At 36.4% G+C, this 27,594-nt stretch overlaps 1 protein-coding gene across 2 annotated transcripts in view; it reads right to left on the bottom strand.

Moving 5' to 3' along the window:
• Window positions 1-27,594, bottom strand: part of DIAPH2 (diaphanous related formin 2) — a 908,710-nt gene that overhangs the window by 853,163 nt on the left and 27,953 nt on the right. For both annotated transcript variants that reach the window (XM_054587910.1, XM_054587909.1), the window contains exon 2: window positions 2,866-2,898. In XM_054587910.1, the coding sequence (XP_054443885.1) occupies window positions 2,866-2,898 (33 nt within the window). The remainder of the gene's footprint in view (window positions 1-2,865; window positions 2,899-27,594) is intronic.

Genomic DNA, 27,594 nt, shown 5'->3' on the forward strand with positions numbered 1-27,594 from the left:
AAAGAGAAAGAAAACGAAAATAGCTTCCAATATCCAATTCTAAGGGGACATATAGTAATGCTTCTCTTCTTCAAAGTGTCAAAAGTTGTAACAAGTATCTTTGAATACTTTGTCAGCATAGCAGTAGGTATAATGAGTAAGAGCACAGACTCTGAAGCCAGACTACCTGGGTATGAATCTGACTTTAATTAGCTCAGTCAGCCTGTGAAAATCAATTGGTCTCTCTCTTTCCTCATCTCTAAAATAGGAATAATGACTTAACATGTATTCCTTAAATAAATAATGATATTCCCTACACCATAGGATTATTGTGAGAAATAAGTTGATATGTTTAATGTACTTAGGTGCTATTTATTATTATTGTTCTTACTACTATTATTATTTCTCCTCCCTTCTTCTTCCCTAAAAAGTGGAACCAACAAGACATCACCTTTTCCATTTACTGGAAACACAACATAAACAGAAATATCTTAATCCTATGAACGCTATTATGAAGAACTTGCTACTTAATGGATATTGACTCTAAACCACTGACCCCATGTACAATCTCTAATAATTAGCATGCTGTTTCACAAGAAGTGGGTTAACTCCAGCTGCATGTAAACTGGCCACTCTGTTTTAAACCACAAAACATTAGACATCAAAAATTAGTAATTACTATAAAACTGAATGCAACTCAGTTTTATTCTGGTTTCTATTAGGAAACACATGCATACTGTCAGTTCATGTTAAACAAGCAGACACACATTACATGCGAGGACAGCACATCTTCACCGCCACATTAGAGTCCTTATAAATTACTTCAACAATACAAAAAAAATCAAGACGTTATCACTATGACTTACGTAAATTTCAGCTGACCCCCATTTAAAAAAAAAAAAAAACATAGTTTTCATTTTGATTTAAAGAACAACTTTCTTTATTAAAAGGTACATTTTGAAATAAATATGAGCAGTTTTAAACAGCTTATTTAGGATTACAAAAATGATTTTAGTACATGCTTGCTTACAAAGAGATTATATAAATCATAATATTTAAGAGCTGGGAAGAAACCTGGAAAATCATCTAGACCAACTTTCTCATTTCACAGAAAAAGTGACTCATTGAATTCATGAGTTCCTGGTTCCTATTCCAGTGTTGATGTTAGGATTCATTTTTTTTAATCTTCTTGGACTATACCTTCAAATTTTCTTTTAATTCTTTGAGGAAAATTAAATTGGTTTAGATATGTCATATATCTTCCAACAACTCAAAAAAATATTAAGCAATCCCAAATAAGCTGAACACATATCCAACAAACTTTACTAAAAGATATGGTGGACATAAAAGCATTTAAATATGCAGTCAACTGTTAAATCAACATATCATTATTCCTGTCCCGTTACATCACTTAATATTTAATTTTTCAGTGCTCGTTTTGCTACTGAGTAGCATTATTTATATATATATATATGTGTATATATATACATATATATATATTTGATTTTCCATTTTGCCCTTCATTTCTATGTAGAAAATTGGCTTTTGCTTTCAGTTGTATCTTGATAAGAAAATAAAGCTAAGCCACATACTTTCACCTCCTTAAATCACTAACAATATTTAACATTATTTATAGATAGGTAACTTTACCAAGTAAAAAACTGGCATTGTTTAAAATACTGTTTTTAAAAAACTTTATAAGTTTAGCTATAAAAGGGTACATTTAAATTTTAAGGCCCATAACTTCTAATAAGTTTTACTATGATAGACTTAGCTCAAAAAACATTTAAGGATTTTAAAATTTAACATAATGAACTTAATTTCCTTTCTATTTTACATTAATTTCTTCCAATATTCACAATAATAGTTAACATATGCACAGTTAATTTACTTTGCTAATAAAAAAAGGTTTTCTAGAGAGATATTTACATAGAGATAAAACAAATTTGGTTAAGGTATACAAGGTCTGTCTGGGAAAAGTCCAACCATTGTTAATATAACGAGAATGGTTTGCGTAACATCGCTATAACCTGGCAGCCAAGAACAGTGGACTGGAATGAGCATATGTGAACAATGATGACTTCACTGTACTAGTCAGTGGGGGTGGTAGACACCATTAAGTAAGCCTGTGTACTGTGTGGCCTTCACATTCGAAGTGACTGGTCAAGCAGAGCAACAAATCTGCATCAAATTTTGCATGAGGCTTGAACATTCCCTCCAGGGAAACTATTTGGATAGTTCAGAAGGCCTCAGAAGGCCTCAGAAGGCCACAGCTATGGGCAACTGGAGATTGGCAGCTTCATCATGACAATATGCCTGTTCATACATCACATCGCGTGCAGAGTTTTTTTGTGAAACATCAAATCACCCAGGTGACTTAGCCCCCTTACAGCCCCGATTTGGCGCCCTGCAACTTCTGGCTTTTCCCAAAACTAAAATCGCCTTTGAAAGGGAAGAGACACAGACCATCAATGGGATTCAGGAAAATATGATGGGGCAGCTAATAGCAACTGGGAGGACTATGTGAGGTCCTAATATGCCTACTTTGAAGGGGACTGAGGTATCATTATCCTTTGTACACTGTTTCTGTATCTTGTGCCTTCTTCAATAAATGTCTCTATTCTTCCTAGTACATGGCTGGATACTTCCTGGACAGACCTCATATGTCACGATGATAATATCAAAATTTTGTTGAGATATTATATCATTGTTTGTCACTATTCAGCCAAATAAGTGTCTCTATTGAAAATTCTTCCATTCTACTGTACTTTGTAAATATCCAAACATTCTATATCTTTTGCATATCAATGCTTTAATGTCCACTCACTTTAGTAAAGAGGCAACATGCATGAGTGATGTAATGACATGCTACCAAGACCACCTTACCACATCATCTGCCAAAGTTTTTATTTGAATGTTCTATTAAAACCAAAAGAAAAAAATACTGTCAATAAGAGAAATTCATTCAGAAAACAAGAAAATAATAATGAGATGATTCTCATTTTTTTTTATTTTATCAAGTATAACTAGTCAAAAAATCAGTTTAAATATATAATCAGGTACAGTTTTTACAAAAGAAAAAAACAGTTTATTAAGAATTAAAAATGAAGGGTTGGGGGGGTGTCTATTTATTTTTAAAGATGACGCCCAAGGTCCCAAAGTCACATTTGGATCAGACATCATGACCAAAAAGCTCAAACATGAGAAATTATACAGCAAAGTCATAAGCCCTTTCAAATTTTTCAAAGTTTTAGAATGAATAATCATCTTTTTATAATACAGAAATTTTTTTAAATATATGAATAATAGGGAAAATGTCACATTGAACAGTAGTGAAATATAATAAAACACTTCAGTCTAGAACTCTGTTACATCTGATGGATATTTAAATGACACCTTTATAAATAGCCTAGATAAAATTTTACTTAATGTTTCTGTTAATATATGCCCATTTCTCAAAAAAACTCCAAAACATTTTTTTTGTATGTGGTTTTCTACTTCTAATTCTGATAATAATTGGAAATGGTGTATTCTAGTTAATAAAATACATTGTTTAATGAAAGCTACCACATAATGTACATGGGAACCATGATTTGAAGAACCAGGATACAGCAATACTCTAATAAAGCAATACTAAAGTAAGCAAAGTAATATCTAATGATTTAGTAATCTTTCTATGGTGTATGGTTTATTCTGAAAATATTTCAAGGTCTTAAAATAACATACTCTCAGCATGAAGGGCAGTTGTTATTAGAATATATGTTTAACTACCAACTGAGAGACATCATTAGGAAAGAACAGGTTTTGTTTAAAATGCATGTTAGGAATTGAAATTAACCCTCCCGATATATCCTGTACATTTATTGCCCACAACATAGGCTGAACAATATACATCTACTTGGTCATGCATGGTCACATCCCTCTTTACTAAGAAAACTATGATCTTCTCACTGGTGGGGAAAAGTCTATTGAGTTTTAAGGATGTTATTTTGTCTTCAAATACCACCAACCAAATGCTGTTAAAGAATATTCTCCTCTGTATCAGCTGGAACAAATACACTATTATATGTACAGTTCATTTTCTATTTTCAATCATTGATTTTTTCAGGGATCTACACTTCCATATCTTCATATAATGTCCTTATCATAGCCTGCTGGCACAGATCCCAATCAATCTTTACTCTCTAAGAAAAGTAAAAGATGGGAGATTAGTTATATCAGAATTGAACCCACTTTAAAGAAATCAATTCTCCCTAGGACTATGTCTAATTCTCTCATTAATTTTCCCAGTGGGTTACTTAAAACTCTTTTACGCACAATAACAAGCTTCATGATTTCCTGTAATGTTAAATCAGAGTGCAAAATGTCAAATTTTCAAAAGTGCCTCAGCTTTTGAAGTTCCTGATACCATCGAGATATGTACCTGTCCACTGGTGTTATTATTAGATGGATTATACAGTTCTTCAAGCAACTCCTGCTTTTCTTCTCTTTCCATATGGTGGGTGGGGTTATAAACTCAAGATTGGAATCAGATGTATATCTTCAAAGTGAGGATGTAAATTAGGGGAAAATATGATTTGATTTGGTCCAATTCTCTAAGTTAAGATACACATATGTTTGAAAAGCTTTAAATCTATATCTCAATTGCATATACGTTGACAGTTTAATATAGGGGACAGAACCAAAAAAAAAATATTAGTTACATTTTCACCTTGTCTTATGGGAATAGACTTGAGGGTTTTTTCTTCTCTTTTTAAATTAATTTATATCTATCCATATTAAAGCATACATTATGGAGTTAGAGATTATTAAATTTGGATGGAATTTGAGATCATCAGGTTAAAACCTCTCATTTTACAAATGATGAAACTGCAGCTTGAAGATGATAAGTGACTTGCCAAAGAAACACGGATCTGGTTATTACTTGGTACTAAAACCTAGTCAACACATGACTTTTTATGTGAGCATAATTAAGCTCTAGGATATTGGGACTAAATTACTGAATTAAAACACCTTATGATAATCTCAAATTCACAGACACCCCTTTTTGTGTAACTGTCTTTTGCCATCATTACCCAGGGGCTCAAGCATAATCCCAAAGAACATTCCCTTAGCACCTACAGTCCTTCCCCAACACATCTTACATGTCATCTACTGAACTCAATTTCACCAACATACTTTATGTTCTTCGAGTGGCTAATTTATTATTTTCCCTATACAAACTATATGCTAATTTAGATTATCCAGTCTTTCATAATTCTTAAATTATACCTTCCTAAGTACTCCTTAATATTGCCACAATTCTAAAAGACCACTTCTAGGTGAATGGCAGAAGGGGAAAATGGGTATACAATTAATAACCCAATGGAAATACTACATGAGCTCAAAGTGGACAAAATGTCTCAGAGGGTGAGGACAGACTTTCAGAAAGGAGGGTAACATTTATTAATGGTTACATCTGCATTCCATTTATCCAGGCTTAATATTTGTCACCTTGGTCTCCTTCCTTTTCTTCATTCCCTATAGCCAAGCAGCTGTCAAGTCCCATGGTAATCTTTCTGCAGTTCCCTCTTCATCCTCACTCAAACCTTCGCAGTTTAGATTTTAATCATCAGCAGACAACAGCCTCTGTTTCCATTCCTTTCTCACTGCTGAAGTACTCTTCTTAATGCAGAGATCTGGTTCAAGCCACCATCTCCTCTTAATCTGGAGTAACCTCTGGAATAACCTCTTAATCTGTCTCCCTGCTTCCACCTTCACCCTCCTACAGGTAGTTTTAAACAGGCCAAAGCGATACTGTTAACAGCAAAGTAAGATCATGTCACTCTTCTGCTCAAAGCTTTCCAATGACTATCTATTTTCACTGTGGAAGTCAAAATCCTTACAATGGCCAACAAGGCATATTGATTGCAGAGTTTCTATATCCTTCTGCCTTTGTCTCCCACTACTCTCCCTTTCATCCACTCTGCTCCAGTCACACTGAACACCTCACTTTTCTTCAGTAAGGCAATGAGCCATAGGTACTCTCTCTCCCCTCTGCCTGGAATGCTCTTTTCCATTATCCATATAGCTTACTCCACCACCATCACCACCCCTTTCGAGTCTTTGCTCAGTGAAGCCTATTCTGTCCATCCTATTTAAATGGAAACACCCACCTCCTCTGTGCACTCCTGACCTGCCTTACTGTGCTCTACTTTTCCTTGTTTCAGTAAGACTTTTCACATTTTAACGTAGTCTATAATCTATTATTATTATTATTAGTCTGTGAGCTCCATGAGAATATGGATATTCATCTGTTTGGTTCAGGGATGTACCCTGATGCCTAGAGCATTGCTTGGAAAATGCACACTAAAAATTATAAATGACTATCACACTCTAGTTCATATTCAATTGCTCCTGATGACATACAGAATAAAGACTAATAGCCTTAACGTGGCATTCAAAGTCCTGAATTATTCAGCCCTAGTTCTAGTTCTACTTTTTCCCCTCCCACACGATCCACATGCTACATAAAACAAAAATGGAAATCCCAAAATCCTTTCCCCAAATGTACGGCCCAATATGTCCTATTTGTACACCCACTGTTCACTCTACCTAAAACGCGATCTAGCTAGATAAATTTCTATTTCTAGAGTTACCCTTGAGTTTAATGTTTGGTTATTGATAAACCAAATCTTAAAAATACTGGTGAAGGATTATGCTTTGTTTAGTGTTTTCTTAAAGATTTTTTTTTTCCCTTAACAGGAATCTTCAAGAATGATAGAGCACCCTAAGGCACACAGGAAATTACAGCCATGTTAAAAAAACTATTGCAATTACTTGTGATAGAGAACTTTAAAGAAAAACACTCTGCAAAAAATATAAAGAAAGAAAAAAGAAAAACACTCTGCTTATAATTTCCTGATTTACAAGTTTCATTCAACTTCAGAGTGTATATCTTGTAAAACAATGCACATTTGGCTAACATGGATATTTTCTCATAGATTTCCATCATGTTAAAACCTACTTTCATAGATATTTTCTTGATACCATTATTTAGAGCTCTTCTTTCTAACTGTTCAGGAAAAAAAACCAAACAAGTGTGATCTTTTTAAAAAGAAAACTTCCTGGCTGGTGTGGCTCAGTGGCCTGAACGCTGGCCTGTGAACCAAACAATCTCCAGTTCAATTCCCAATCAGGGCACATTCCTATGTTGTGGGCCAGGTCCCCAGTAGGGGCACATGTGTGGCAATCATACATTATGTTTCTCTCCCTCCCTTTCTCCCTCCATTTCCCTCTGTTTAAAAATAAATAAATAAAATCTTTAAAAAGTAAAATAATTTTCAAGTAGATTTGAAGAGGTTGGGTTTCAGAAGGGGTGATTTTTGGCCAATGTACATGAAAAATACATTGAAATTATTTTCTCAGTTAAAATTAAATTATCTAAAATAGAAAATAAATTGCCGCTACACAATTGTCTTTCTATAGGAGTCAATAATTAAAGGCACAAAAGGAGTTGAGAACAATAAAACCAACACCAGCCCTGTCCAGGTTCAACAGTCTGCCCAGGAAGCAATCAATGAATGCATCGATAAGTGCAACAACAAGTTGATGTCTCTCATCTCTCTCTCTCTCAAAAAGCAGATAAATAAATAAAATTTTAAAAACCAACATGAAATAGACAAAGTTCAGAGAACTGTAAAGAGCTGTTTCTTTGAAGAATAAATCACGGTCATTTTTATATAAAGCGACCTTTAAAACATATTTTACACATTGCATTAAAATGCAGTCGCAGTTATAATGATGGTCTACAGAGGCAAGCTCTCAAATTTTATCTGAAGGTAATTTATACATGTGCATGCATCTCTCTCTCACACCACATGCAAGCAAACATTATGGATTTTACTCCTATGTATAAACTATAGTTATAATGGAGTTCTAAAAAATTACCGAAAAACTTTAGTGTTACAGCCGTGATTTTAAAAGTACTGATTAAAGTCACTTTAGTAAGTTTTTATTGTGCAAGCCTAACATTAATGGTCATTAGAATGAGGACATATCACACCAATAAGTATAGTGACCATATATTTTCATTAAAATCAACTCTGGAAAAGCAGTAAGCTTATGCATTAGTCAAGCAATCAGAATTTATTGAACTTTATTTATAATCAGTTATATTAAATCTAACAGTACAGTATTATATGAATATTGCATAATTATAAAAGCATCACTCCAAAGTTTCAACCCCTTAAGAATAAGAGAAATGGCTGATTTACTTATAAACTGTAATGCTTTAATTCTGATTGAAATGCAACGGTCATTTTTCAAGATATGAAGATTCAACTTTCTTCTGGCTAATGTTACATATACAATGTTTATGAACATCGTGCAATTATTCTAGTACCACAGAATTAGACAACTAAATTGCATATAATTCAAAACTCATCACCAACTCATAAAACTTAGTCACACTATCCGACCATTTTCTTCTCTTTTTAAAATTAATTTTTTTTTCAAATACATTTGTCTCTGCCTACCCCTCACCACTTTCCCTTGCCCCCTCCCTCCCTCAACTCTTCCCCTTTGGCTTTGTCCATGAGTCCTCGCTCTATGTTCCTTGACTTTCCCCTTCCCTTCCTTTTCCCCCCGCCACCCTCCCTCCTTCCCTCTTGTCATTTTCTTCTCTTTAGAGGAAAAAAAGTAAGTTGGTCATCACAGTAAAGATCAATGGTCAATTATTTACCCAGCTTTAAGTTTCTTGCTCTCTAAGAAGGACAGGGCAATATGACACAGAAAACCTTGTTCGATTGAACTGAACAAATATTTGAGCATCTACTATGTAACTGTTCAGTGCTAGGCAATAAGAATACAATCATAAACAAAAGAAGAATGTGCTCTTCCTTTATGAAGGTTGCAGTTTAGTTGAACATAAGATGAGTGAAAAAACAAATCACAATAGAGAAATTCTTAGAGCTCTGATAGGGTAGTACCCTAAGGTAACCTCCACATAATTTCCATGTTAGAAGAGCCCTTAAGTAAGACCATCCATATCAACCACTGATGGGGGTTTGAAATCTCAAGAAAACATGCCTGGCCCAATACCTATTCAGATCAGGAGCAGTAACAGAAGGAAGTAGTTACTCTTTAATGGCCTGCCTTCCAAGTTTTCTGATCCTATATGTACCCTGAACTTTATAAACCAGTAAAAGCAATTAAGCCATTTCATCACCTGGTAACCAAGCTGAAAATTTTTTCAGGCATTCAAATACTTTATTATAAAGAATTTTTTTTTAGTTGAGTACCTGTCAGTTGTGTTTATTTCACAAGAAAGCTATATACAATCTGATTTTTAGAAATAAGATCAATGTAGAGGTTTGATTATAAGAGGAAAACAAGTTTTGGCTTTCCAAATCACTGAACTATTACTGGCTGTATTTAAAATTACTCCAAAACATTCTTTCATCCCCTTTCTAACAGTAAGTCATTTCTGGACACCCACATGTAATCTTAAGCACTGTAGTCTTTCATCACCATAGAGGTTAGAAGACAGATCAATGGTCAGTGTGCTAGGCACTGGGATTTAAAGAGGCATGGCCCTGTTCTCAGAGGGCAGAGGCTAATGGCTGAGATGAAGTTACAGGCATTAAGCAGATATTCTCCACCTTGCTATGCTGTTGTTAGTATCTAAAATTGTCCATTTAATCATTTTAATAAAGCAATGCTTTTATATTTTTGTATACATAAGGACATCATTTCTGAAGTACTATAAAATCAAAAGCTTCAAATTTTAGCCCACCAGAGTTTTCAGCTATTACAAATCAAAAACTTTTCCACCACTTTGATGACAAGAAAAAATTCCTTTTAGGAAGATATGTATCAGATATCAAATATGACCTCACTGTATAGGGTTTCAGTTTTCTTCACTGATGCAAAAAACCATGTTACTGAACTGGATAAGTTTCATAAATCTGTCATAATTTAAGATATGATCAATCTTAAATTAACTGTCTTGTCACGAACTGCAAATCTTTAACTTAAAAGACAGGTGACTATAATAGGGGAATCCAGCAATGTCTTCTGTGTAACACGAATGCTCAGCTTCTAAGCTAAGGGCCAAGTTTTCAGGAATTATATGTTTGTTGCTTGGGCCTTAAAAAAAAGTTAGCATTAAAGAATTAGAGGAAGTCAATTAGTACCTGAATTAATCAGAAACAACTGCAGGAATCATCCATGTTTATAAGAGTAGTAACTTATTCTGCAGGTATAGAAATCATTTTATTTGGTTTGTACTAAGCCGTTTCAAAAGGGAAAATTGTTGGGACATGAAAGTTGTTTCTTGGTCTATGATGAAAAAGCAACAGGACTGAAAACAAAGCTGGCTTTAAATAAGTTTGTACCTTCTCTGTTTTAAGCAAACATAAATGTCTGATCTAAGCATTAACATGTCTGAGTATCCATTATATGCCCAGCACTTTATGACGCATAGAAGTTTAAGAGAGGATTCTGCCCTTAAGGAATCTGCAGTATAACCAGGAAATGAAAACTAACTGCATAAAAACAAACAGTCAATGCCCTACCTAGCCAGATAGCTCAGTTGGTTAGTGTCATCCCCTTACAAGGTTTTGGGTTCCATCCCTACTCAGGGCACATACAAGAATCAACCAATTAATATATCAATAAGTGGAATAGCAAATAGATACTTGTTTCTCTCTCTGCCTCCCCACCCCAACCCTGCTTCCTCTCTCAAATAAATTTTTAAAACATTTTTTATAAATCAAATAGTTAATTAAATGCTAAACGTTGAGATTCTGAGGTATGTAGTTTCTCCTCCTCCCTCGGCTCTATCACATGATTTGTCTTACTACAGTCACAGCATTAACCATTATCAAATTATCTTGTTCACTTATTTATTTACTTATTTGTGTTGTAGCTTCAAAACAAAAACAGGTTCCCTAACAGCAAAGACCGTAATTTCCATGTCTTATTCACTTTCAGATCATTAACACTTAAAACAGTAGCTAGTACATACTAGCTGCTCAAGTATTTAATGACTAAATCAATGTAAGTATTCAGAGATGAAATAGATAAATGTAGCTTAATTAAGACACTATATAAAGAATTGTACCTTAATTGTTGGGTAGGATTTGAATAGCCAGAAAGAGGGAAGATAAGGAAGTCAGACAGAAGGAGCAGCATTAATATTTTACTTTAGGGAAGCAGCCTTAAAAAACAAAGTTCAAACTGAAGGGTATTCAATTTTGGACATGTAAGTTAGGGAGAGATAAGAGACAGTCTTGAAGAGCAGAAGGGGTAGTCTACACTAAGTCTGACAACCAATGGTAGTCCTTATGATTTCCTCATTCATAGACAAACATAGAGAAGGTGATATTTGAAAAAAGTGACTTCGGGTGGTTCAGGTCCACAATCTCTTACATGAAACACTTGAAGGTGGATGTATTTTGGAATTCAGAATGCTCCATATTTTAGAAAGGAATGTGGTATGGGAACTATTATATATGTTACAAAATATACACAGCAGGATCCGTGACAGCACCCTAGATCAAATGCACTCAAGGTTAGTAGTGAAATATGCAAATTCCACAAAACAGGATAAATAAAGACTAAATACAGTCTCAAGACAAGTCAGGTCTTGTTCCAAATTCTGTATTTAGAGCTTTCAGATTTTAAAATTTCAGAGAAGGTTTGTAGGCTGTAAAATTCAGGATAGACTGGAGAAGGAATCAAAGGCTTGAAAGGCAGCTTGTAGAGATCAGCAAGTTTGGTCTATTCCCCCTAAATACTAGCTACCACTTTTCTAAACATTTATTATGTGCAGACACTGTGCTAAGAGTTTTACATGCATTGCCTCAGTTAAAACCTCACAGCAATCCTATGATATCAGAATTTACTGTCCTACATTATAGGTCAGGAAATCAAGGTTTACTGTCATTAAGACATTTGCCTAAAGTCAAAGGATAATAAATTGCACAGTTGGGATTAGCATTTAAATTGGGATTAGCATTTAAATCTGAGTAGAATCCAAACTCTAAAACCTCTATCTACATTCTGAACTCTGTCTGCAAGAGTCTTCATCAGTATAGCAATACTTATTAGAGCTGAAATTCTTTTTCAACCTTGGCCTTCCCATGCTTTGTGCTAAAACTTTGCTATGCCAAGAGTGCTCACCCCACATCCCCTCCTCCTGCATCTGCCATCTCCTACTCATCCTTTCTGGTCTCAGCTAAGGTTATAGTTGGTCCTGTTATAATCTCCCATGGCTCCCCAACTTCTCCTTTTGTAACACATTCCTGGTTATCAAACTACAATTCCCTCTAAGTGCCGGTCTTCCTTGCTATACTGTAAACTCAATGCAGTAAGGACTAGGTCCCTCTTGGTCCCAATTGTGCCCTCAGTTTTTTTGCACTGTTTCAAAGGTGTTGTGACTGACTCAACTTGAGAAAGGGGTGGGGGAGAGGAGAGAGAAAGAGAGATGTAGTTGTGAGCAGATAAAAACTTAGATTAGGATGGTAGCAACAGAAATAAAGAAGGCAATTACTATATACAATTTTGTTTAAAACTACACTTGTTATTGAAGCAATGTAAATATGATTATTGTTTGTACTTAACAGAGTAATTTAGTATCTGTTGTGATTGCCATCTTTGTAGTACACTAAAAAAACCTCTAAATGGCTATGATTATCACTCTGGAGATATATAGCAAATCACTGTGAGGTGATGTATCTACTTCAAGTAGCTTTTATAAATAACCACATCATTTAGTTTTCTGATGTAGCTGCAAAATTAATCTGACAAAACAGAATGATTCACTCCTTTAAAGATTCAAGAGTATGAATCGTTTAAACCTGAAAATTATACCTGAGTAGTGAATAAGGTATTATTATAACATAATTTTGGTAGGAAAAGATATATAAACCAACCAATGATTTAAGTTAATTTCAGTATTTGTACTTGTAACTGATATTCTTGAATTCACAAATAATTCCTAATTCAGGAACAGGTTGTGGTCTAAAAGTTCATGTGTAGGTCAGTCGTTTAGCTCCCAGAATACATTTCCAAAGATAAAACTAATAAAAGTGGTTTTCAAAGTGAAAGTAGATAACCTTCTCCCCATGGAATACAGAAACTGCTTATTTAGACTCATACAATAACTTTTTAAATAACCAAATATTATAACAAACAATTAACACTTAAAAACTTATGTTGCCCTGGCTGGTGTTGCTCAATGGATTGAATGCCAGCCGGCAAAGCAAAAGGCCACTGATTGAATTCCTAATTAGGGCACATGCCTTGGTTGCAGGCCAGGTCGCCAGCAGGGGGTAGTGGAGAGGCAACCACACATTGACGTTTCTTTCCCTCTCTTTCTCCTTCCCTTCTCGTCTCTCTAAAAATAAATAAAATCTTTTTTAAAAACTTACACAAAACATGATTATATGGTAGGCAAAAATGATGTAAAATGTCAGAAAACTTAAAAAGGCTCTTTGAAAGAATTTTATTTTATTTATTTATTTTTAGAGAGACAGGGGAAGGAAGGGAGAGAGGGAAACATCAATGTGTGGTTGCCTCTCGAGCGACCTTTGAAAGAATTTAAGACTAACAATAAACTACTAAATTTTATAATCTTCATTTTCCCCCATTGGCTTCAGACTCTTGTGCTGAGTAGTGATAACTCCTTTTAAAGCTTCTGTCCCATAGTGTTCCTTAAATAGTTACTTAGTTTTAAGTTGGATAAGGGATTGTATCTAAATACAGTGACAAATTCTGTCCAACTAAAATAAAGAACACACTATAGAATCATTTCATTTGTGTCACTGTTTTACGAGCACTATCAACAAATTAACAGGTAGTTTTACATTTTTGACATTTTTATGATTTTAGGCAAAGTAATAATTGTATTAGAACTCGAATTTCTCCTACTCTAACACTGTTTATTCCACAATGGACTCTTTATGTATTTAATGAACTGAGGTGGAGGAGAATCGCAAGTTAAGTCAGCAACTATACATAGCCCTTCAGGCTTTCTATGCAGTTTATGATCACTAGACCATTTACAATATAAAAGATGATTAACTATATGTCCCTTTGCCTGATAAATTACAGGCAACTCAAGAACTAACAAAACGGTCATTATACACATACAAGTCAAAGCAAATGATTCTTTCTCTTGGTATTGCAAAGTCACAGAAGTTTTTCAGATGTAGAAAAGGTTTTCCCCCTTTCCAGCCAGAGTTTAAAATTACAGTGGTGTCCCCTATGCATCAATATATAGATCATACTTTATATAAATTCAGAAAATATGAAGGGGCTAGTAACATCCTCAGCAATTCTTTGACTTTGCTGACAGCAGCAAGGGCTCCTGACCAGCAAAATCAAGTCCTTTCATAGGGATTCCTAAAAATCAATGAGAGATACATATATATCTCTGCACATCTTAAACAGGTCAGTAACGCTCAGTTTATGTATGATAGGTGCTCTTTGATAAAACATGATGTCTAAGTTATGCAGGCTAAATTTGTGAGGTTCTGAACCTACTTTAATAGCATTTTTTTTTTCAAATTTCTATTTTCTTCAATATCGAGTAACTTGGTTTTATAACAGTTTAGCCAATTAAGGATTAGAAAGTTTGAAAAATGTTACTATGCAACTGACAGAAAGATTTCTAATCAGTAGACCACTTAAATACAAATATAGATGTGCTTAATATTTATAGAATTTCTCTTACTGTGCTGTCATGAGTTCTAGCTCCAAATTAATAAGCCAGCACAAGAATCATAGCCAGGTTTTTCATAATAATCCTAAATTAAGTTCTCTTCAAGTATCATTCTATTTGGTAATAATATTATAGTTATGTTAAACAAAATTACTTATTTAACGGCCACAATAAATACTATTGAAGTTTTTGATGAACATAAGAGCCTTTCTGCCCCTGATCAAGATACAGACTCAGGCCCTGGCTAGGTGGCTCAGGTTGTTGGAGCATCACCCCAAATACCAAAAGGTTGTGGGTATGATTCCCAGTCAGAGCATCTACCTAAGTTGCGGGTTTGATTCCCAGATGGGGAACATATGGGTGGCAACTGAAGTTTACCACCCTCCCTCCCTTCCTTCTTTCCTTCCTTTCTCTCTCTCCCCTCTCTGTTTCTCTCTAAAATCAATAAAAAGCATATCCTCAGGTAAAGACTTTAAAATTTTTTAAATAACAGTCACAACATTTACATAAACATATTATAAGAAATATCTGTAATCTCTATGGTTTCCATGAACCATCCAGACACACTGATTAGGTTTTTGCATATCTCTGCCTACGAGGCTGATAAAAAGTGTTTGTGTATTGGGTTGGGAGGGTATCTTTCAGGAAGGAATTATTACACATGTATACCTCTGGAACCTAAATATTCAGAAACTATGGGAGTCTGCTTAGAAAGTAATCTTCCACCACCCCCCTCACCTCAGTTGAAGGGTTGCTTATTAGGCCAGGTAATAAAATAACAGGAAGTTTATTTTTAAATCAATGTTCGAATACATTTGAACTATAAAATTTAATCTGAGTTTTTAAAAAAACAAAAATTAGAAAACAAAGAAAGGGATGTCTGCGTCTCTTTTCCTCTTCTGAGATATATGACTTCAAATTCTATCTCCTAATCAAACTGCCATGATTCATAGAGCAACATTTACATCCTTAGCCTATTATTTAATAACTAGCTGAAGAACTCCAGCTAAACAGCAACAAGTCCAAGAAATACAGTGGAGGGAAAAAGAAGGACTGGGGGGAGGAAGAGATGAAGAAACAAGAGAGAGGGAGAAAGGCAGGGAGGTAAAGGGGCAGGGAGGGAGAGGAGGGAAATGAATGAATGAGAATCTCTTAAATTTCCAAATGGTATAGGTGTGTTAAATAATGATTTGTATATTAAAAAAAAAAAAGAAAAGTTAGACCTAAAGAGAGAATATCACTACTATTAGTACTACTAATTAAGAGTCACTAATGCCAGGCACTGTTCTTAGTGCTTTGATTTAATTAATCCCCACAACAAACCTGTAATGTAGGTACTATAATCCCCCATTTAACTGATTAGAAAACTGTGGCACACAGAGGTTAAACACAACCATTTTATAATATTCTCTAACCTGTATTCAGTATCACCATGCCGACTAATAATACATCTTCACAAAATAATTGGCAAACATAGCGCTGCGGTATGGTGTGATCCATCATAGTACAGATGGAGGCATCTCAACATATTCAATACTTCCCCTGGGTGAAACCCAACCAAAGTTCTTCAGCTGACATCTTAGATAATTTACATAGTTTACTTTCAGAGTTCAAGCAAGAGCTATTAGGCACAAAGGTCATGTGCTTCCCAGATCACTCACATGAACTTAGCTTGTACAACTTAGCTTGTGTATAAAAGCTATTACATTTATTTTCTGACACCAATAACACACAGATCTTTTCAGCTGTTCATTAGTCAGCACTTGACGGACCAACAGTAATATACAAAATACTCAGTAAGCACCAATATGCACTCTCATGGACATATACTAGAAGATTTTCCTGTGGTATTTGCATTTTAAAAATATAGAAGGAAAACATGATGTAATAAATGTTCATGATCTCTGCAAGATGAATTCTCACTTTCAATTTGCATTAAAAATGTTTATTCCCTTTATTTAAATTACATGAAAAATGAGGTACTCCCATCTTACATAATAAATCCCACAACAAGGATTTAAAACCTTCCCAGTTTCTGATTTCATCTACGTAAGTTTACCTCCAATAACATACAAAAGTGAGGATATTAACTTAATCCCTCAAGGACATAGTGACTTCAACTTAAGCTTTGGAGACAGCCAGCAATGAAGAATTCATTTTTTGTGACCTAGCTTTGTCAAGCAGAAGCTTCCCTTGAATTCCAGAAAGATCGTTATCAGGAGGGAGAAAACCAGTATAAAATGAGGTCATGTGTATGATATGCTACTGGCCTCTGCATCCAATGTTTTAACTAAATCATAGGGTACAATTTCAAGGGTAGGGGGAGGGACCTGGAACTGAAAACAAATCAGAAAGGATTACTTCAGAAATATCTATTTATACTTGAGTGGTTTGTTGCAAGCCCTCCAGAAGTACATTTATCACGGGTAAAATCTGTCAAATTGATGGGAAGCATTCTGCCAAAATCTGTGTTGATGTGACCATACAGCACAAATGTAACATTTATTTCCTTAGTGAACAGTAACTTGGATATTCTTCTGCCTTCCTCTCTTCCTGCCAGCAGGACCAATGAGAATGTTCCAGCTTAAAGAACATATGAGGTTATTGCCCTGGCTGGTGTGGCGCAGTGGACTGAGCACTGGCCTGTGAACCAAAGAGTAACTGGTTTGATTCCCAGCCAGGAAACAGGTCTGGGTTCCAGGCCAGGCCCCCAGTAGGGGGCGCTTGAGAGGTAACCACGCATTGATGTTTCTCTCCCTCTTTCTCCCTCTCTTCCTCTCTCTAAAAATAATAAAAAAAAAAAATTAAAAAGAACATGTGAGGTTATACTAATCAAATAATCCCTAAATTATATTATGTATTTAAAATATTCAAAAAAACCGTTATCTAAATTTTTACAATAATCAAGGATGAAAATAAATATCTTAAATATTGTAAGATAAGGCAAAACCTAGATGGGTACTTACTGCAGAGAGGCGGAGAAATATGCTCTCAATCTTTTTTTTAGATTTTTTAAAAATTTATTTACTGTTATAGAGGGGAAGGGAGGGAGAAAGAGAGGGAGAGAATCATCAATGTCTGGTTGCCTCTCATGCGCCCCCTACTGGGGACCTGGCCTGCAACCAAGGCATGTGCCCTGACTGGGAATTGAACAAAAAGGGCGATCCTTTTGTTCGCATGCTGGCACTCAAACCACTGAGCCACACCACCCAGGGCTCAATCTTTTAAAGTGATAAAAAGTAAGGTTCTCATTAGCACTAAAATTCTGTTTCTGTTGCTATATTTCTACTAAAAATATATGTGCTTGGGCTAGAAACTTTGATATGTGAACTCAAAACGATGAACTTTAGACTAAGGCTGGAAAGGGCATTTTAATAAACTAGAAAGAAATAGATGTATCACATGACCAGGAGAATGGTTAGGAGAAAAAATGTTTGCAAACTGGGTGGATCTATATGTACACAATATTTATGAACTAACAAAGTTCAGTAAAGGAAGGAATTGCCAAACTATCGACTAAAATAAAGGGAAACTGCCAGATCAAGGCTAAAATTATTGTTAAGTGGGCAATTTTTACCTAAATCCACAAGATTGTGCCTAGAAGCTAAATTAAAAAGTGGCAAGATGTTGGTTAACATTCATCCAAGATTGATCAGGTGCTGGCCTAGAGGAGAGGGGAAGAGGTAGCAAGAAAACAACCAGTTTAGCTATGTCAACCAGCTTATTTTTTTAAATGTGTCTAGGACTCCCACTTGTGCCTAGATTTACCATACTACCCAAAACAAACACACAAACAAAAGAAAAACCAGACAAATATTTCAAACAAGGGTTTTCAAGACACTGGACATCAGGAAACAAAACCCAGTGCTCACTGAAACATGGTAAATAAATAAGACAAGCCCTCTCATGGCCCCAGCACACTTCCATGAAAGTGTCCAGGTGATTGCTCAGGAAGGGGACCCAGGCACAGTTCTGCAGATGGCTGGAGTGAGGAGTCAAAAATCCGAGAGCAGGCTGCTGAGTTCACAACGCAGAGTACCAGAGACAGAACTCAGGAGACCTGAGGAAGTCCAAACTGTACCCTCAGGAGAATGCTCATTGGCACATGTCTGTACAGAAACTACCTGAGGATGGGGAAGAAAGAGCCATCCAAAAGGCTTAAAAAGAGGGCACTGTCCGGTCCTCATACAGGGCTGGTAATACAACTTGTTTCCACCACCAAACTTGAAAACCTTGTAATTGATGAAGCTTTCCATAGACCTCTCAGAAGGTTCTTGCCTCAGTAGTAAGGGAATAATTATCCCTAGACTAAAACTTGCTCTGGTGTTGCCAAACAAATCTGAAAAGCAAGACCCAAAAGGACCAACCTGTGTTCAAGTAACACATCTGCTTCCCAGAATAATGTTCTACAATAATTATAGCACCACAGAAATATCTGCCACTCAACAATGTAAAATTCACATAATCTGGCATCCAATCAAACATTACCAGGCATGCAAAAAGCAGAAACATATGATACAGAATGGAGAGAAAAAGAAAACTAATCAAAAAACACTAACCCAGAACTAACACAGATTATAAAAATTAACAGATGAGGGCATTAAAATTTATTTTACTTGTATTCTGTATCATTAAAAAGTTAAGTAGAAATATGGCAGATACAAAAAGGCCCAAACTGAATTTCTAGAGATGAAAATTACAATATATGAGCAGAAAAACTCACCAGATAGTATTAATGGCAAATTAGATATTATAGTAGAAAAGGTTAGTGCACTTGAAGATGTGTGCTGTAGAAACCATCCAAAAGGAAACAGAGAAAAAAATAAATAAATAAAAATGAAAAGAGCCTGAGTAATGTGGGGGAAATTTTCAACTGACCAAATATATGTAATTGATGTCTCAAAGAAAAAGAGAGCAAGGTTGTGGGGTAACAAATACTTACAGATATAATGGCCAAAAATATTACAAATGTGCAAAGAAAAGGGAACCCTTGTACACTGTTGGTGGGAAGGCAGACTGGTACAGCCACTATGGAAAACAGTATGGAGGTTCCTCAAAAAATTAAAAATGGAGGTCCCTTATGACCCAGCAACTCTACTTCTGGGAATGTATCTGAAGAAACCTGAAGCACTAATCCAAATGAAAATATGCACTTCCATGTTCATTTCAGCATTATTTACAATAGCCAAGCTATGGAAGCAACCCAGTGTCCAACAATAAATGAGTGGATAAAAAAGCAGTGGTACATGTATGAAGTCTGTCCAGAAGGTATCCAGCCATGTAATATGAAAAATAGAGACATTTATTGAAGAAGAGACACAATACAAGAAACATTGTACATAGGGCAATGACACCTCAGTCCTCTCCAAAGTAGGCACCTTGGAATCTCACACACTTCTCCCAATTGTCATTAGTTGCCCCATCAGATTTCCCTGAGTCTCATTGACAGTTGAATCTCTTCCCTTTCAGAGGTGATTTTAGTCTTGGGAAAAGCCAGAAGTCACAGGGCACCAAATCTGGGCTGTAGGGAGGCTGAATCACCTGGGTGATTTGATGTTTCATCTAAAACTCTGTACGAGACAAGATGCCTGAGGCAGGCACTTTACTGTGATAAAGGTGCCAATCACCAGTTGCCAATAGCTGCAGCCTTCTGAATCATCCAAGTAGTTTCTGCAGAGAAATGTTCAAGCTTACTGCAAAATTCGATGCAGATTTGGTGCTCTACTCACTCAGTCATTTTGAATGTAATAGCTACACAGGACACATGCTCACCAAATGGCATCTACCGTCCTCACTAACTAGTACAGTGAAGTTGCTATTGTCCATGTATGTGCATTCCAGTCCACTCTCCTTGGCTGCCAGGTTACACTGATGCCGTGCAAGCCATTCTTGTTATATTAACAATAGTTGGAATTTTTCTAAACAATGGAATATTTATTACTCAGCCATAAAAAAGGGTGAATCTTAACCATTTGTGACAGCACGGATGGACCTAGACAGTGTTATGCTAAGTGAACTAAGCCAGACAGAGAAAGACAAATACCATATGATTGACAGATATATTTATATGTGAATCCAAAATAAATAAATAAATGAACAAACAAAATAGAAACAGACATAAATATAGAGAAAAAAATGATGGAGGCCACAGGAGAAAGGGTTTGGGGTACTGGGTGAAAAAGAGGAAGGTATTAAGAAGTTCTAATTGGTAGTTACAAAATAAGCATGTAAAGGTAAAGCATAGGGAATATTGTTAACAACACTATAATAATCGTCTGTGGTGCCAGGTGGGCACTTGCATTATCAGGTGGAACACTTTGTAACCTACATGAATGACTATTTTCTGTGCTATACACCTGAAAGTGTATAGCACAAAAAAAAAGAATGTTGGAGACAAACTGTAATAAAAAATAAAGCTTGAAAATAAGTAAATAAACTATAAACCCACTGATCCAAAAACCCCAATGAACCTAGTACAAGAAATATGAAGAAAAATACACTAAAGCACACGTTAATCAAATCACTAAGAACTAGTAATAAAGAAAAAATGTTAAAAGCAGCAAGAGGGGGCAAAATATGTAATATAAAGGAGACTAAAGCATACTAACACAAGTAAAGAGGAGGCTAGAGTGGCTATATTAATATCAGATGAACTAGATTTCACAGCAAAAAATAATTTTATATATAAATATTAAAAAAGGATAAAAAAGTCATTTCATAATGATAAAGGGATCAATTGATCAGAAGAGTATAACAATTCAAAATGTTTATGCCTGTAATAACAGAGTTTAAAAATACATGAAGCAGAACCTGATAGAACTACAAGAAGAAAAAGACAAATACATAATTACAGCCAGAGATGTCACTGTCCCCCTCTCAGTAATTGATAGAACAAGTAGGCAGAAAATGAGCAGAAATATAGAAGACTTGAAGAACACTATCAATCAACCTGATTAAATTGACATTTTTAGAACATTCTGCCCAACAACAGTAGAATATACATTCTTCTCAAGTGCATGTGCTCATTTACCACAAAACAAAGTCTCAATAAATTTAAAAGTATTCAAGTCATACAAAGTATATTCTTGGACCACAGTTACCTCAGAAACCAAAACCAAAAGATTTTTGGAAATTCTCCAAATGTGCAGAAACAAATACACTTCTAAATAACAGATGAGACAAAGAATGCAAAAGAGAAATTAGAAAGTATTCTGAACTAAATGAAAATTAAATCTTAACATATCATAATTTATGCCACAAAAGCAGTAATTAGGGGAAAATTTATAACAAAATATCTAGATTAGAAAGTAAGAGATTTCTCAAATTAATGACTTAGTTGCCACCTTACGCAAACAGAAAAGGAGCAAATGAAATCTAAAACAAGCAGAAAGGAAATCATAAAAGGCAAAATTGAAATCAATAAAACAGAAAAACGATATAGGAAAACCAATAAATGAAAAGATTTTTTCCTTAAGGAGGGAAAGAGGGGTGGGGGGAGAGAGAGGAGACCCAAACTGTGGCTTCACTTTTTTAATGTACCAAAATCAACTGTACAGAAGTATTTTCAGAAAACTGAAGAGAATGCAAACTGCTTATTGATTTGGGGTTGGGATGAGGGGAAAAGGGAGAAATTCTCAAGCAGCATAACCCCTTTGGGGTGCGTGGATATCTTCACTCTTTTCATGGGTGTGCACATATGCAAAACTTAGCAAGCTGCACACTTTAAATATGCATGGTTCTATATATCCCAATTATACTACGATAAAACTATTTAAATAGGTTGATAGAATAGACAAACAAATAAATGACTATACCATATACCAACAACCAACTTATCTCTACTTATAAGATATGAAAAGAACTGAATCTGTTCTTTAATATATTAGAATATACATATTCGAATCACTTATTTCCTTTCAAAAACGTTAAACTCTGATTACCACTGCAGGCACTCAAATATACCCTAAACTCAAAGCAAAATGTGACATTGAAAATGTGACTTTCTCATGTCTCTTATAAACTAGTTCTGCATATAATTCACAAACATCCCAAAAAGGCATTTTGAGAAATGGTAGCAGCATCATTACAAAATAAAAAGGAAACTCGTAACTCCCAGGGTGACTATACTGAAGAGACAACAACTGGAAAACTTTACAAGGATTTGGAGGCTTATTATTTTAGAGCCTTAGTTTACCATCTGTAACCTGTGATTATTTTAACACTGTGGCAAAATAGGTTTTACACCATAATTTGATGACTGAAAGAGCTGTAATGGTGAGCCAGATCAGAGGAAAGTTAACCAAAATACATAAAAGGGTCTAGGTTATGCCTTTTGTTTTGGAGACATATCATAAGACAAAAAAAAATAGTCCAAAAGTAAAAGAGACAATGGAGTCATCTTATTCTCATCTTAGCATGTTTATGAAAAAAATCTGATACAACTCCAACCAACTTTTAGCTATGTTTAAATACACATGGAGTAGCAGTCACTCCCTCAAACGCTAATCCTTTCTCATCAATAATCAAACATAAAGACACATCATTCTTAATTATGTGTAAAATATCTTGCAAAATACTGTAGTTTAGGTCTGTAAAGTTTAAAAAAGAAGTAAACATCGGGCAAAGCATTGCTTTACATCTTGTGTGTGTCCCACTTCCTCTTAACTATGCTTAACTCCAATGAAGACAGAGAATAAGTCTTCACTGTTTAATCAATATTGCCATGTGAAAGCATATATAATCCAGCCATAACAAGTGAATTATTGAAGTAAGTGCCCCTAGAGTGTGATTTTCAATGAGATTTGGGTCCACTAATAGCTTGCATCATTAGTCAATAATTGTTGCCCTGAGTTGAAAATCTTTGTTCTGAAAATCACTTTCAAGTTCACAGCTATTGTGATGCACACAAATGAATGATCTGAATGAATGCTTTGTTCCCAGAATCTTTTTTCCTTCAGGTTAATGAGTAATCAAATGATAATCAGAAATAAACCACATGTAAAACAAGACTTAACTTACATATGCATTTTTACTGCGCAGTATACATTAATCCTTTAAGATGCAAGCAAAGTTTCAAAGTAGTAATTTTTTAAAGCACACTCAGAACTTTCCACTTCACTATTTATCCCTTCATTTAAGAGAAATCAGTAATTATCTCTTACTTAATAACAACACACTTCTCTAAAAGAGTTGCCTAATATTTTCTTTGCTAGGTCAATAGCCACCACAAATTGATTAATTCATTTGAAAGCACACTATTTTTAATGCCTAAACATAAACATACACGGCAGGGAAACAGTGTTATCCAGGTTGATGGAGTCTCAAATATGACACCCACCTGCTGGCTCGGTGGCTCTACCTGCCTTTCTGTCTGGGAGAAAGCTGTCCACCAGCTCCTGCCTTGATGCCAGACAGTTCAGTTCCTCCCTATATGCCACCAGTGCCTTTCAAGCTGCTACCCTGGTGCTGGAGTTCAGATACAGTGAGTCTGAGCAAGTTCATGAGTAGGTTCTTTAAAAGGAAATGCTTGGGACTCTGGAAGTTTCTTCCACCAACTAAATCCCTGTTAATTTTTCCAACCAAAAATTTATAACTTATAGGACTTATCTTCCTGGCACCGGTACCCTAGGCTGGGCAACCTGGTGTGGGGCTGAGACACCTCCCAAGATAGCCCTCTTGAATTTTTATCAACCACATATGTACGCGGAGACCAGCCTAGTCCACGTCTCTGCCACTCCTACCAGTCTGGATGGATATGGTATCTTTAATTTCATAATTATCAGACTTCCATTCAACTTTATTTCTGCTGATTCTGAGTAATGGTTGTTCTATAGTTTAGTTGTAATTTTGATGTGGTTGTGTGAGGAGGCCAGTCATGTTTACCTGTGACACCATCTTGACTGGAAGTTTTTGGGGACTGCCCAACCTGGTTTCAGGGACTGTAGCCTCGCCAATAGGCAAGAGGTGTTCAAGGCTGGAGATGAGCAAGGAGGCCTTGGGAAAATAGGCCGCTGAGGAGACAAAACCTGTCCCCCTGGAAGGGGCGCAGCCACTGCATCCCTCACATCACCCTGCTTGGCACCGCAGGATGGCTGGTTAGTCAATGACAGGCAAGACCCCCTCGACGGCAGGGGCAACCTAAGACAGGCACAGTCACAGAGAGGCCATCAGGGGAGGACTTGGGGGACACAGAGAAGGGGCAAAAGACCCTCACCTCTCGGCTTTGTCATGGCTGGAGTCCTCATTCTATCTGAAAGAAGTCTCCTTATCTCTTGGCTGCTCCTGGCTGACCCACCTGACTGGGTCAGTGAAATAATACTAAAGACAGGTACAGCCCTAAACTGGATCAGGCAGTTTCCCAGGGACAATTAGGCCTGGAAAAGGAATGTATTAAATCCTATGAAACCTACTTTGCTAAGAATGCCCTCAAGTTAATGAGTACTGATGTTCGGGGTCCAAGCATAGGATCAGATCAGTTTCCCAGGTTTCAGGGTCAAATGGGCACCCCTCTGTCTAAGTCCCTGACGTGAGGCAAATCTCTGTGTTCCTTCAATTGTTATCTATGACCTGTATCTGTTTTCTGTACATATAGCCTTTTGACATTGGTTGATGAGCTTTGAATGCATGCTATATACCCCTGCGCATAGAGTTCTCAATAAAAGCCACTTCAAGAGAAAGGCTTGGGGCATTCTCCACTAGAGGGAATTGCCACCCCTTTTCCTGGCAGACTGAGAGTGTCTGTAATGACTTGTTTTCCTCATATGTGGCAACCCGGGGGCCTCTTCGGGACAGGGTACCCCTCAGGAAGTCTCCTTCATTTTTTCTCTTCTTCAAGTAAGCCCTTTAACATTTGTTGCAGTACTTGTGTGGTGTTAATATTAACTTCTTTAGCTTTTTCTTGTCTGGGAAGCTCCTTATTTCTCCTTCCATTTTAAATGATAGCCTTGCTGAATAAAGTAGCCCTGATTGGAGGTCCTTGCTTTTCATCACATGGAATATTTCATGCCCCTCCCTTCTGGCCTGAAATGTTTCTGTTGAGGAATTAGATGACAGTCTAATTGGTGCTTCCTTGCATGTAAATACCTGCTTTTCTCTTGTGGCTTTTAGGATTCTTTCATTGCCTTTAGGCCTTGCCATATTAATTATGATGTGTATCTGTATAGGCCTCATCGGGCCCAACTTGTCTGGGACTCTCTGAGCTTCCTGGACTTGTGTGTCTTTTTCCTTCACCAGCTTAGGGAAGCTTTCGGTCATTATCTCTTCATATAAGTTAATTCCTTACTCTCTTCTCCTGGTAGTCCCATGATGTGGATGTTGTTATGCTTCATGTTGTCCCAAAGGTTTCTTAAACTCTCTTCACTTTTTTAAAATTATTTTTTCCTTTTGCTGCTCTGCCTATGTGTTTTTTTTTCCACCTTGTCTTCCAAATCACTGATTTGATATTCTGTTTCATCTAACCTATTGTTTATTCCTTCCAGTGTATTATTTATTTCAGGTGCTGTACTCTTTATTTCTGAATGGTCCTTTTTTGTTGTTTCTATGTCTTTTTTCATGTTGTTGAGTATCCTTGTAATTGTTACTTTAAACTCTCTAGCTGATATATTCCTTACCTCCATTTCACCTAGTTCTCCTCTGGAGAATTCTCTTGTTTTTTTTTGGTCGGGGTTTCTTTCTTTGTCATCCCATTTTGACTGCTTCTTTGCATTTGTTTCTATGTATGAGGTAGATCTGCAAAGAATCTGTTGTAGGCATTTATCAGATGCTGCTTGTGACTGGCCCTGGCAACCTGTTTGGATCTATCATCGATCCACAGCACGTGGCTTCCTCTGCTGGACCTGGTTGTGTTCCAAATGAACCAGGCTGCACACCAAGGCTGGCTTTTATCAGCACCATGCCTTGGGGAGGGTCAGTTAACGTCTCAATGTTCCCAGAGATCTGCCTTAGTTGTTAAACTAATCACTGATATAGCCACAAGCTGTACTTAGCAACCCAGCTTAAGCTTCACAGGTTGGGGCAGATTAAGTCCTGTGCGGGGGCGGGGGGGTTCTTGCTTCCCCTCAGGCTGATACTACTTGGAGGGGTGTGCTGTGCCTGAGAAAGATGGCTTTTGCAGGATGGGGAATGACTCTGCGCATGGAATCTGGCAGCTGTTCCTTTAGTTCTCTCTCCAGAGCCTCCAACCCCAGACTCTCCTCCAGTGTCTGTAGTCCACTCTGCCCTTCCTGGGCAGGAGCCCCAGATAAGTGGCTGCAAACAAAATTTTGCATAATGGCCCTTTAAACGACTCTCTGAGTCCCCAGCCGTCTCTCCCTGGCACACAGAAATCCTGCTCCTTTTTCACAGCCGATGTTATCTGGGTTTCTTTCCTGGCTCTACTACTGTAGGCTGGGGAGCCCAGCTTGGGGTTTAGACCCCACACTTCTCAGGGGGAACCCCGTCCACTGAAACAGCCCTCTGGACCTTCAGCTGCCACCAGTGGGAGCCCAGCCAGCCCTCCTACACCTTCTCCACACTCCCTACCAGTCATGTTGTGGTGAAGTGGTTTCTTCTATCTGTCCTTGGTTATAAGGCTTCTTTCCAGCTAGTGTTCAGTTGGCTATTCAGGATGATTTATCTAGAAGAATTTAGTTGTAATTCTGGATTAGTCGAGGGAGGAGGTTAGTGTAGCTTCCATTTACTCCTCTGCCATCTTGGATCTCCCTAAGCATATTATTTAGAGATAAGGAGAAAACTACCAGACAAAACATTTAAAGTAGTTAAAATGGGTTTCCACTGGTAAACACCACCGTGGATGAGAAGAGACGGGGCATGAGATGGTCACTACTTATTACAAGCCCTTCTGTTCAACTGATTTTAGTTATGTACATATAGTATTTTGAAGCAAATAAAGATTCTTTTAAGAAAAAAAA

The sequence above is a fragment of the Pteronotus mesoamericanus genome, unplaced genomic scaffold (genome assembly GCF_021234165.1).
Source record: "Pteronotus mesoamericanus isolate MK-2021 breed Mesoamerican mustached bat unplaced genomic scaffold, CSHL_Meso_final scaffold_12, whole genome shotgun sequence".
Classification (NCBI taxonomy): domain Eukaryota; kingdom Metazoa; phylum Chordata; class Mammalia; order Chiroptera; family Mormoopidae; genus Pteronotus; species Pteronotus mesoamericanus.